Source organism: Dromiciops gliroides, chromosome 3, assembly GCF_019393635.1.
Source record: "Dromiciops gliroides isolate mDroGli1 chromosome 3, mDroGli1.pri, whole genome shotgun sequence".
Lineage (NCBI taxonomy): Eukaryota > Metazoa > Chordata > Mammalia > Microbiotheria > Microbiotheriidae > Dromiciops > Dromiciops gliroides.
The window spans coordinates 129686385-129699033 of record NC_057863.1 but is presented as its reverse complement, the minus strand read 5'-3'; the positions used below and the strand labels follow the sequence as shown (position 1 = coordinate 129699033).

The window sequence follows — 12649 nt, the reverse complement described above, 5'->3', positions numbered from 1 at the left end:
GCTGCTTTATATCAGTCTAAGATGATTCTCTTTTTCAGCATGTAGTTGTTCTGTGAGAAAAAGTTAAGCATGGGAAGGGAAGCCTGTTGGGGAAACTTAACAGTTTCTCATTTTTATCCAACTCAGATCTTTGTGTAGTGTAGCTTTGACATCTTTTTTTTTTTTTTTTTTGTCATGTGAATTCCCAGATGATCAGATAGGTCCTTACTAAAATCAAACTACAGAAATGCTTTTTGAAACCAAATATATATATATATATATAAATATATAATTTGGCATTATTTGATAATAGTATCAATAATAACATATAATTTATATAGCACTTTAAGGTTTACAAAGTACTTCCTTCATAACACTTGTGTGAGGTGAGGAGGCAAGAATGATTATTCCCATTTTACCTATGAGAGAACAAAGTGTTGGATGGTCAGTAATTTGCCTAATGTTTCAGGTTTAGTAAGTAAGAGCCTGGGTTAGGATTCATGCCCAGTGCACTTCCCATAATACTAAAGGATCTATACCTCTTTCCCGCCATAAGAATTGAATATTGCATAGTTATAGAATAGCTTACAATATTAATTGCTTTTTGGGGTTGTGAATAGTAGAGGGATTAATACAAAAAGACACTGTCTGAGAAACTTCTGTCCACTAATGGAGGAATGAGTCACAAGAAGTACATGCAGTGGATGTAAATGCATTAATAGCTGTTGTGCACAAGTGCTAGAGGTGGTTACTGGTATGATTAGAAACTAGAGCATGATGGGCAAGCTTTTAAGATGTTAGGAGCATTTGGTTAGATAGGAGAGGGGAGGGTATTAAAGGCATGGTAATGGCATGTACAGACCTGATTTTATGTTTATTGCTCGTTATATGCATACCAATATACTAGGCTATAGGATCTCATATGTCCATTGTTTTTAGTTTGATGGGCTGAGGTTGTTGCTTTCCCCTCAGTTGTTGCTTGAAATTTCTATCAGATGAGATACATTTTGTATTCAACTCTTTGAGAAATATCTATATATAAAAGTTTCCCACTCTTTGTTTTGGTAAGTTCCTAAATACATTTTAACCTAAAGTTTCAGGAAGAGTCTTTGGTGGATGACTCATTGCTTCAAGATGATGATGAAGAGGAAGAGGACAATGAATCTCGTTCTTGGAGAAGATGATTTGACTCATCATTCATCTGCAAATGCTAGGACTCTACCTGTGTTTCATTAGTGTTACCTAATGTACTTTTACATATTTGTAAAAAATTTTTTGGTAAAATGTGATGAAGATGGATTTCAAAAATAGACTAAAGAGAAGAAACTACCTTCTGATCCTGTATTTTGAAAGATTGCTGTTTGAGTTTTATTTCAGTAAACAATTGCTAAGACATCACACTAGAAACATATGCAATGTTTTTATTACATACTTCTACTGAGCGTTACAGAATTCTTTGGGTTCTTTGTAATTTAATGAATAGGTCTGAAAAATATATGACCAATACTTGTTATAACTTAGAGGATTTTTGTTTTATTCCAAAGTATCAAATGGATTTGCATTAAAAAATCTTAAATGAATGTTTCCAAAAATGAATAGATAACATAGTACTAAAGTCTCCAAGTTATGTATTCATAATATTGCATAGTAGTATGCTTAGGCTTTACTATGTACTAGCCTTTTGTTTAACTTGTGTATGTATTTTACAAATGGGTTTTAATGATAACGGTGTATGACTGCTTTGCATATAAATCCTTATGACTTTAAGATGTTTGAAAAAAATAAAGTGGAATGGTCTCTTTAAAAAAAAAAGAAAAAGAAAAAAGCAATAACCCAAAAAAAAAAAAAAAAGCTAAGGCAATGTTCCCTAATTTAAAAAAAAAAAAAGAAAGAAAGAAAAGAAAAAAAAAAACTAAAATAAAAAAGACCATTCCAAATGGTGACCCCTTTCCCCCAGTACTCACAAAAGGAGCTATAATCACTAATTTATTTTTTAACAGTAGTTTAATGGTATCTTTACAATAATGTACAATCTGATGCCTAAAATATATACCACTTCAGTTTGGTTTGATCCTTTAAATTTTCAACAGATGTCTTAAAATTTAAAAACTTTAAAAACAGGCTGATTAGTTTGGAACCACACTTCAAGTAGACCTAATTTGATGAATAAGAAAACCATCAGATTACTTTTTGGATTTATGAAAGAAAACTTGACCATGGGAAGATATATGAATAAAGAAATGTACTATAAATTAGTACTTAGGAAAACATTGTTTGGTAAGTACACCAACCTCAAATTTTTATAGTGTACATTTGCTGTACCTTTATAAAGATCCTTGACTTTTCCAAATTCTTTACTTCAGAACATTCTTTGTGGAGACATAATGATCCAATTATCAAAATTTATATAATAGGAACTGAAAGAAGAAAATCTTACTACATTTATTTCCTTTTAGTGATATAAGTATTCCCTTTTCCTCCTAAACTGAGATTCTTTCATCTTCAGAATTTTTTTGGCTCTTGCCATTTGAGGAGGTTCTCAAGAAACTTAATTCATTAAAAAAGACTACTATAAAAAAATGGAAGAGATGCCATACCAGGTGTCCTGAAATCCTTTGATGGCTACCATGATTGTCATTCTATATATTTCACTTCCTCCTTACTGTTATACTGAGGAAGTTACCCTAGGTTCTCAAAGCCTGTCTTCTGTTTGATGACCAGCAAAGCTGAAATGAGAGAAGTGCATCCCAGAAATTTGGTTGCCAAGTAATACATTTTTTCAGCTGCAGCCAATTCATTAACAGTTTATTAATAAGTCATAGGGCAGTTGTGATTGACATTAATGGAAGTGATACCCACACCATTGAAAATTTCTTCAAAGTATATTTTATGTAGGGTACTTAATAGTTTTAGAATTATGTGCCAGTTCCTATCTTTTCTTCTCTTCCACCTTTTTCTGACTCACCCTGACTTCTCTTTTCCTACCACCCATTCCATTTATACAGTACAATAGAGGTCTATATATGTTATTTGGTTAATGGTACTATCTAGCTGAACATTTTTTACATCAAATTTAAGATGTTAACTTTAGATTTCAAATTAGTTTAATATTTCTTCCCAAATTTTCATATATATTTATTATATTTAGATCTGTGGTATAGTTATGCGTAACATTGTTATCTAGTCTATGCTTGTGCTATTCTGGTTCATTAGGTAAGTGTGTTCTTTTTTTCTTTTTCTTTCTTTTTTTTTTTCTTTTTTTTTTTTTTAATTTTAGTAGTCATGAAAGATGCCAAATTGACAGAGGCACAAGTTCCTTCTCTTTGCACCAAACAGGTACTACAGCAAAAATAAATTTCTTAGCTTTAAAAGCCAGTTAATTATCCTTTGTGATTTTGGCTTTGTTAATTTAAATAATTTTTGGCTAGTGGGTTTTGTATTTATTTATATAAACTACTGAGAAAATGCTAGTTTTTCCAGTCTAAAAACATGTAATAACTTAGTTTTTAAGTTTTGTGTATCCTCTTGCTTTGAGCTCAGTGGCCAGTGAGGTTTGAAGGTTGTTGTATTAGAAATCAAAAGATTTGCTTAAGTTATTTAACTTATTTGAGCTTCAGTTTTCTTGACTCTCCCATGGGCATAATAACTTAGAGCTCATAGGTTTATTGGCCAGGATCATATGAGATGTGTATAAATGTGTTTTTAATTGTAAATAGCAATTTAAATGAGACCTGCTAGGAGGGTTTTTATTTGGATGTATGTATGTATATAGTTAGATAGATAGATAGGTGGAGAGAGAGAGTGCATGAGCATGTTAATTCTTGCCCTCTAAAATTATATTCTACAGTTTCATATCTATACCCCTACTTTCAGTGCATGAGAGTTCTGGATTTTCCTTTAAAGTAGTGTTTATGTGTTAGGAAATTTATTAGATACTTGTAAATCTTTCTTTTAAATCATACCAGTATTGTATTTCTGTTGTGAAGATTTTTTTACATTTATAGAAATAGTGATGAAAAAGTGGTTATCTAGTGTTTCTCCCTAACTTTGGTGAGAAGTATATTAAAACAGTTTTAAAAATTGTCATGAGGTGACTAGATAATCACCATTTATACCATTATGTTTTTTATGACCATTAATCAAAAAGTTCTTGAAATGAAGTCTTCTGAAGTCTTTTTTTTTGTTGTTGTTGAGGGGGTCCATGTTGGCTTATCTTCAGAAAAAAATAACTTATATTTGGTCACGAAACTTACATAATATCTCTTGATATCTTGTAAAGAACTTTCTAAAATAATCCGCATTTTTATATTGATTTAAAGTTTACACTTTCTCTTTGGGGGGGGGCAATTGGGGTTAAGTGACTTGCCTAGGGTCACACAGCTAGTAATTGTTAAGTGTCTGAGGCCGGATTTGAACTCAGGTCCTCCTGAATCCAGGGCCAGTGCTCTATTCACTGCACCACCTAGCTGCCCTATACTTTCTTCATGACTATAATGTAGGTAGTAAAAGTATTGTGATTTGAGAACTGTCTGCAGTATACCTATAGAATCTAGGTTAGTGCTGACTATGCGCATTGTTACTCCCCAAATTAAGTAAAATACTGCAAGCCTTTACTACAACATAGACATGTGGTATTATCAATATTGTTTTACAAATACAAAGAGCATTCAGTTCTTTAGGCTGTATAGAACCAGTTACCTTAATCTTTCCCTGTATCATATACCACCCAAAACTATAATTGTGTTTGTAACCCTACAGTGTTTGCAAAATTCTTTGTATTATGCTCTAGTATTGTAGCCTTCTATCTGATGTGGATGTACCCTTCACAGATAAAGATGGCAGATCATCCAAGGCCAGCCATCCTTTGAAACTCTTGTTTATGTTCTTTCATGAGTATTTCACACATAAAGTAATGTGCTGGAAGCTTTTGTGTGCTTTTCCCTGACAAAGTCAGGTAATCTGTAGAGCACTTATGAGTGATTCCTTAACCCACATGAGTATATGACCATCTCTTTTACTTTTATGTTCCCCTAATGACATCCTTTATTCAAGTTCTTCGAAGGTTTTTATTCCCTGTAGCATAGCAGCATGCATATGCTTACCACATACCTCTTTATTGCCCTTTGCGTGATTATAGCCACCACTACTGTATAGTACATTATAGTTTTAGTGTGTGATATATATATATATATATATATATATATATATATATATACATATACATATTCTATATAGATTATAATATCTCTATATTTTCCCCCTTATACCCTAACCCCTGTGAGGGTAGGTAGTTTATTATGGCCATTTTAAAGTTGATGAAAATAAAAGTGATAGATTAATTTGCCTAAGATCACATGGCTTAAAGGGATGGAACAAGCCTTTATTCCTAGGACTTTTGACTCCTGGCTCAAAAGAGGATGTTTTCTATTGTAACAGGAGGCTTTGTTCTGTGAGTTTGTGGATATTAGAGATGAGGGAAGAAGTTAGAAGTTATAATTTGAGGTCATTGCAAAGGATTTAAAACTGTTCTTTACTGTCAAGTACATTTGAAGGATTAATTGGAATTACCTTATGATGATTGGTTATAACATTTTAAATGTTTTTATTTTATGTCTTCTTTTTTAGTTTCCTTAAAACAATCATAGCAACATTTCCATTTTTAAAAGCAGTTGCAATAATAATAATAATAATAGCTCATTTATAGTGATTTACAGTTTACAAATTGCTTCTTTCACAGCAGCTTTGAGGTATATAGCCCTCATAGTATTTTTCCTTTTACAGATAAGCAAACAGGCATTCAGTTTAAATGACTTAAACACAGTCAGAGTTAGCCTGGAAGCTGGTGCTTGAACCTTAGGTTTCTTGATTTCAAGTCCTTTGCTTTTTTCCCTACATTACCATGTTGTTACCTCTTCTTTAAATGTTGCCTTCCACATCAAGAAAATAATTTAATAATTATATGTCCAATAACATTATCTGAGAGTGGGAGATTGCTCTTAATATAGAAAAGAAAACCTTTCCAATTTCTAGGTGATGATTCATCATATTAAGAGTTGTATTGGATCTTGTTAAAATGAAACTTTCTATTAGAAATTCAGATAAAATATTCTTTTCTGTTTTATTCTGAATAGTAGTAGTGACTTAGATATTGTTTGCCATAATGTTATGACTTCCCAGCATATTACAGAAGCCTTATTCATCCCCTTATTGCCAAAAGCTTATCTGAGATGCTGAATACAAGAAAGAGTTGATTTCTTTTAAATATTAAATTCTATCTAACTACCAATTAATTTATGGTTCCTTCTTCCCATTCCTAAGACATAACAGTCTTATGTTGACAATAAAACACTTGTTTGCAACTTGATTTACATGAAACCACCCACCCTCCCTCAGCTCCTACCCTTTCTCTCTGTCTCACCCCCTATAATGTTACAGAAGCATATTGTATCAACAGGTACCCCATAAATCATGAATTGTTTGTATAGATTAGAATGGGAGTATGAACAGAGTATTCAGAATACTGATAAAAGCAGCTGCTTGAAAGTAACATGATATAAATGAATATGACCTCAATATAACCAAGTGCCCCAATTAAAAAAAAATTCTTATAAACAAATAGCAGTTTTAGTTACTATTTTGATAACTTTCCTGCAGTTCATTTTTTTTATCCATACTTTGATTTGTCCTCAAAGTCTATTGTATCTTTTCCCCTTTAGACAATTTATGCTTCCCATTCTAATTAATTGTTCTTTCTCACTGCATTTATACTATTTTTCCTAAGTCTCACTAATTATATTTCTTTTTGTTTTTTGTTTTTTGACAAGTCTTCAACTTCACCTTTCCTGGACAGGGTTTTATTTTATAAAATATGTTTCTAATTAGAGTGATTTTATTGAGCAGCTTATCATGAAAACAATCTTCAGTTTTATTATTAATCGTCATGCATACATAGATTTTGAAATCTACTTTGAGAATCTTTGATTTCCTCCTAATTTGAATGGAGATGAGATAACTTATCAAAACTTAGAGAATGAAGTAATTTGTTGCGTGACATAATCGGTCTCTAAAAAGAATTCAGGCTAGAATGATGGGCTGAATTTAATTTTCAAATCAAATAGAGATTAATGTAAAGTCTTACACTTAGGCTTTTAAAAAATGCACAGAATGGGAAAAGAAAGTAAACCATGTGAAAGAAGCTTGGGATTTTAGTTGTCTGCATGTGTATTATGTATGGGTTTAATGTAACTATTCTTAGGCTTTATTAGAAGTAGGGTCTGGAATCAGTGGGGTTAACAGTCATGCTGTACTTAGCACTAATGATCCCATATTTAGAGTATGTATAGTTCTGGCCACTTCATTTTAAAGAGGGTCTTTGACAAACTGGAGTGTTTCTAGAGGAGGGTGACCCAAAAAAAAATCAAGAGGAAATTCCAACCCATATCAGGGCTTTGTAAACCTTAAAGTGCTAAATAAATGTGAGTTATTAATACTATTATCAAGGGGTTTACTTCATGGAGCTGGGTATATTGTATACCTGGGAAAAGAGAAATTAGGTATTTAGCATATAGTCATCAAATATTTGAAGAATTAATGTAGTATAGGATTTAATGGGTTTTTCCAATAGAAAACCTAGACCAATTGGTAGAAGTTAGGAGAGCAGATTGTGGTTTATATGAATGACGTTCTATGAATTAGAGCTTTCTAAAAATGGGATGAGCTGTCTTGTAATGCTGCTCAAGTATAGCTTGAATGGTTATTTGTCAAGGATGTAGAAGTAATTCATTAATGTAATATGTAGGAAATTACATTAAATGTATTTCTAAGGTAATCTTTACTTAAAAGATACAATATGAGTTTTTGCATTTTGCTTGGCTTGCTAAGAGTTTTTTGGTTAGAATTTTTGTTACATTTTTAAAAACTTAGATCTCACTCTTCCATATTTCTTACCTATTCTAGATAACATTGGCTAGATTTTTAAAAATTTGAATATAACATTTTAGTCTTTTGTCTTTGAAGCTTATGTCTTTTGCAGTATGATGCAATGAGAGTGTTGTTGTTAAAACCACCTTTGCCCCAAGTAGTTCTCTTTATCCTAACCTTTGTTTAGTTTGCATTACAGTTTTGATTGGGCTTTTATAATTTTTTTATATAAACTCACATATAAGCAGTTTTAAAGTATTCTCTGTTTCTGGATTGATTAATTGTTTTCTCTTTCTCCAGCAGAGTTCTATCAACATTGGCCGAACTTTAGCTTAGAGTCTACATTGGCAAGACTTGTTCCTGTATGGAAGAAGACCATTATAATATGATGTGATACCATTGTATTCTTGTCTCCTGTTAACTTGAATTAATGTTTGGTTTTGATACATATTAGCTTTAGTTCCTTGGTAGTATGAAAGGCAACCACTATTTATCCCCTAAATTTGTGTCTGAATGAGTTTTGTCATTGGTTAACATTTTTGAATAACAGTCTTAGTTTGGGTATTTATGTTCTTCCTTTTATAATCAGGTTGCTATTGTTGCAAACACATAAGGGAAAACTATTAACTTTAAGTTTCTTAACTTCAAATATGTTAAAACATCAGTCAAGTTGGAAAGAGCTTTGTATATAAAGTGTCTGCAAAGCCTTTTTTTTCTGAGCAATTGGGAATTATGAAAATCAAAAAAGGGTTAAAATGGCAATTGGTATGGAGTTGGTTTGGATTTTAAATTTTCTCTGCTTAATGGGATTTGTTTTTGGAAATAGGGTAGTGACTATAGGATATCAAGATGTTGTTTAATAACTTGACAAATTCTTCTAAATATGCCAAAATGGTTTAACTGGACAATTGTTTCTGAGTCATTAATCCTTCAGAACAGAGAATAACTTCACTGTCATTTCAAAGAACATGTTTTAACCTAGAGAATCATAAATATTTTGAAATGTCAGATTAGCGTCTATGCATTTGAGGGGTTTTCATTAAAGACTGAATCCCAGTAGACACTAAGTGAAGTGATACTTTGTTTTTAAAGATTATATGGCTCTTCTGTTTCTAAGTGTTTTGCTTTGTTTTTAGAAGGAATATGGTTTTAATATTTTGGGGGTTTGTTACATTAAAGTAATATAGTATACTTGCATAAAATCTCATTTAAAAGTCTCAACCCCAGAATATTTTCAAAGTATAACTTTTGAATAGTGATCCTGGGTAAATACTTCTATAAATATGTTAAAGGATGAAGCTGCACATATCAGGATGTCAGGGAAAGAAAAACTAAATGATTTTCCAATTCCTTTTACCATGCTATTTCCTAATTCACTTGCTACATAAAGACTGCTTAGGAAAACACTCAGGTTTTTTTGTCTTATTGCCTAACAAAAAATGCATAAATATAGAAAATAAAAATTTTAAAAACATTTGTCATAATATGGGCAAATTCTTAATACTGATTTGCAGTAGTGGAAAATGTGATATACTTAGGTTAAGAGACTAAATAAAGTGCCTATTTTAGATGGCCATCAAGTGAATTTTAATTATAGCCATTGACTTAGCCTACATTTGTAAATCAGCAGATAGTCCGTTACTCATAGAGTACTTATGCAGTTTTAGGCAAGATAGCTGGTGCTTTAGGGGTTTTATTCTAAATAAAAATTTGGACACAACCAAGAAGTAGATATTTCTGATTGTTTGCTTGCCATTCCATTTTGGACTTTTGATCTGGGAATTTTCAGTATGATCAGTGTTTTTTGTTACTAAAAGGTCACTAGTTTTAGCTCTTATCTAATTATTGAAAAGTAACTATTACTAAAAGCTGAGGGTTTGCTTTTATCAATATAGTTCAACAGGATTCTCATAAAACTGTGTACATACTACACAGAATCACTTTCTCCACATGACTGAGTCATAGAAGTCTTTTTTTTTTAATCTTAAAAAATTTTAATGTGCTTAAATTTACACTTGTAGCTATATACATATGTGTGGTATATATATATATATATATATATATATATATATATATATATATATATAGCTATGCTATACATTTCTGTTTACATTTTTACATAGTGAGTTTCAAAATATTTATGCTCACAAAATACAAATATGTAGACTTGAAAAACTTCTGTCTTGCTTGCAAGATAATTATTAGTCCATAAGTGAGGCTTCCACACAATGTCAGAAAAATTTTGTTGGTGCTACATATACAACCCTCCAACATTTGCTTTTGACTCAGATTCCATCACTCATTTGCTTCAGCATGCTCTTTGAACAAATATCCCACTAAAATAATATTTTATATGACTATTCAGTTTCTTAATTGGGTAAAGTGTTCAGCCTTCTGAAACCCAATAAAGGTACAATTGTAATAATAATAATGCAAAAATGACAGGAGATTTCTTCTTTTTGATTGTATTCCTGCCTTCTCAAAAAAGACTTTAGTTTGTCATTAGATCCTGTGTTAAATTTTCCAAGAGGTGTAAGAGGTGTTAATTCTGGTCTTATTCCAGATAGAGTAATAGTTCCATGCCTGAACCTCCTTACAGTAAATTAGTAATAATGTTTATTTCCCCCTAAACTATTATGTAACATAACATTCTATGCAGTTCATGCAGTAGTAGTTCTTCAGTACATATTTTTAAAAACTAATGAACCAGAGGGGTATAAGAAATTCATCAATTTTTTTTTAAAAGAATTCTCAACTCAAAACCTTGCAAAGAATGCTTTCATAAATCATTTTTAGGGATCAGTAGAACATGATGTTAAACTTAATGGTGTTCATAATCCTAAACTGTAGTATGTTAGAATATTTGACACAATTTTTCCTGCTTTTTGTTTAATTAAAAGTCCCAACTTAGTTTCTGTGGATTGATGAATTCTGCATTCATGAATGTCCCATTTCAAGAAAGTCCCCTGACATGGGAAAATATTCCCTGCTCTTTGAGCAGAGCAAAAGTAATTGGTTAAGCTGTACCAGCTTTTTTGGGGGGTCTGGGGGGGATGGTAGGGGAAGGGGGAGGAACGGGTTGTAATAAAAAGTGATGATAAAAACTTGAACTAGAATACTAATCTTATTTGCTTAAAGTACAGTATTACATGTTTGGTTATGTCAGTGTTTTTGTTATTTATAGCTGAATTTGTTTTGCTTGTTAAATATTCATGTTCGTTATTTTTATATTTTGAGAACTTTTGAAATAAAATTTTCCTGAAAACAATTCTTTAGTGAAGTTTTTCCCCTTCCCCACTGCTGCCACATGGTGACTATTTTTTAGCAACACTAAATGACTAGGAAAAGAAAGATGAAAAAAAAAGTTAGGTCCTAATGAGATACAGATACTCTTCATCTCTTTGGACCTTCCTACATTGTTTTTCTCTGCCCTTATTTGAGTAATATCACCCTTTCAGTGTGGGAAATGAACCAATATTTATTTATTCCAGACCTCTCTGCTTTTCCTATGATGCATATTCATACTCCCTACTTTTCCTTTTTAATTGCTTACAAATCATGTCATTGCTCCTTAAGTAGTATTTTCTACATATACATAGACATTTAATTGTTTTCCAACTTCTCTCCCTCAGAAAATTCTCTTTCCTCACTTTTTTTTTCCTTTTGTTAAACAACCAAACCAATAAAGCCCCAACCCTGCTTAGGGCTGGTAACTGATTAAAGTTGATAGCATATACATGTTTTGGGAAAGGGGAAAAATGACAATGAAATTATAAAGCAACTTTTTTTTTAAATTATAAAAGTATTTTATTTTCCAGTTACATGTAGAGATAGGTTTCAACATTTGTTTTTATAAGATAGCTAATTTCAAATTTTTCTCCCTCTCCTTCCTACTCCCCTTCCCAAGACAGCAGGTAATCTGATATAGGTTATATATTTACAATAGCATTAAACATTTCTGCATTTTAAGAGAAGAATCAGCAAAAAGGAAAAACCTCAAAAAAAGAAAAACAGCACCAAAAACAAAAGAAATAGTATGGTTCAATTCACATCCATATTCCACAGTTGTTTTTTTTTTTTTCTGGATTTGGAGAGCCTTTTCCATCATGAGTCCTTTAGAACTTTTTTGTACCGTTATATTGGTGAGAAGAATCTAGTCTATCACAGTTGATCAACACATAATGTTGATGATACTGTTTACAATGTTATTCTGGTTCTGCTCATCTCACTCATCATCAGTTCATGCAAGTCCTTCCAGGTTTCTCTGAACTCCTGTTCATTGTTTCTAAAGAAACTTCTAAAGCTTTTGAAGGTAGACTTATAATTGTTATGAAAGGATTCTATCAATTCATTTTCTTTTGAGTAAAACTTCCCTTAACTATTACTAAATATAACTTGAGAAATGACTTTTTTTTTTTTTTGTAAAAACTTTTCAACTTACCAGGATCATAATAGAATTTTCTATCCTTCCTTTGCTGAGGCCTAGTATTTTAGCTATATTTTGGGTCATAATTCTGTAGCTGGAAGTAGGCCTCCCTTATTTTTGTTATTTTTTTTTGTCCCTCTATCTCTCAAATTAGAAGTGTAGTGGCTACCCACAGCCTTCATCACACTTATACTTTGTTTCTGACTTAGTCATTTTGTCCCTTCCTCCGTCATCAAGGTAGCCAGTTGACTCCCAGAGGCTTACCATATTGATACTGAATTTAATGCTGACCCCCAGTCTAAATAGCCTTCCTGCAGCTCAGAA

The 12649-nt window shown here is 31.7% G+C and overlaps 1 protein-coding gene across 1 annotated transcript in view; it reads left to right on the top strand.

Moving 5' to 3' along the window:
- Positions 1-5142, top strand: part of RBM26 (RNA binding motif protein 26) — a 99877-nt gene extending 94735 nt beyond the window's left edge. Inside the window, 1 exon segment of the mRNA XM_043992277.1 lies at positions 1074-5142. Coding sequence (XP_043848212.1) covers positions 1074-1163 — 90 coding nt within the window. The 3' untranslated portion in view covers positions 1164-5142.
- The last annotated feature ends 7507 nt before the right edge of the window (positions 5143-12649 follow it).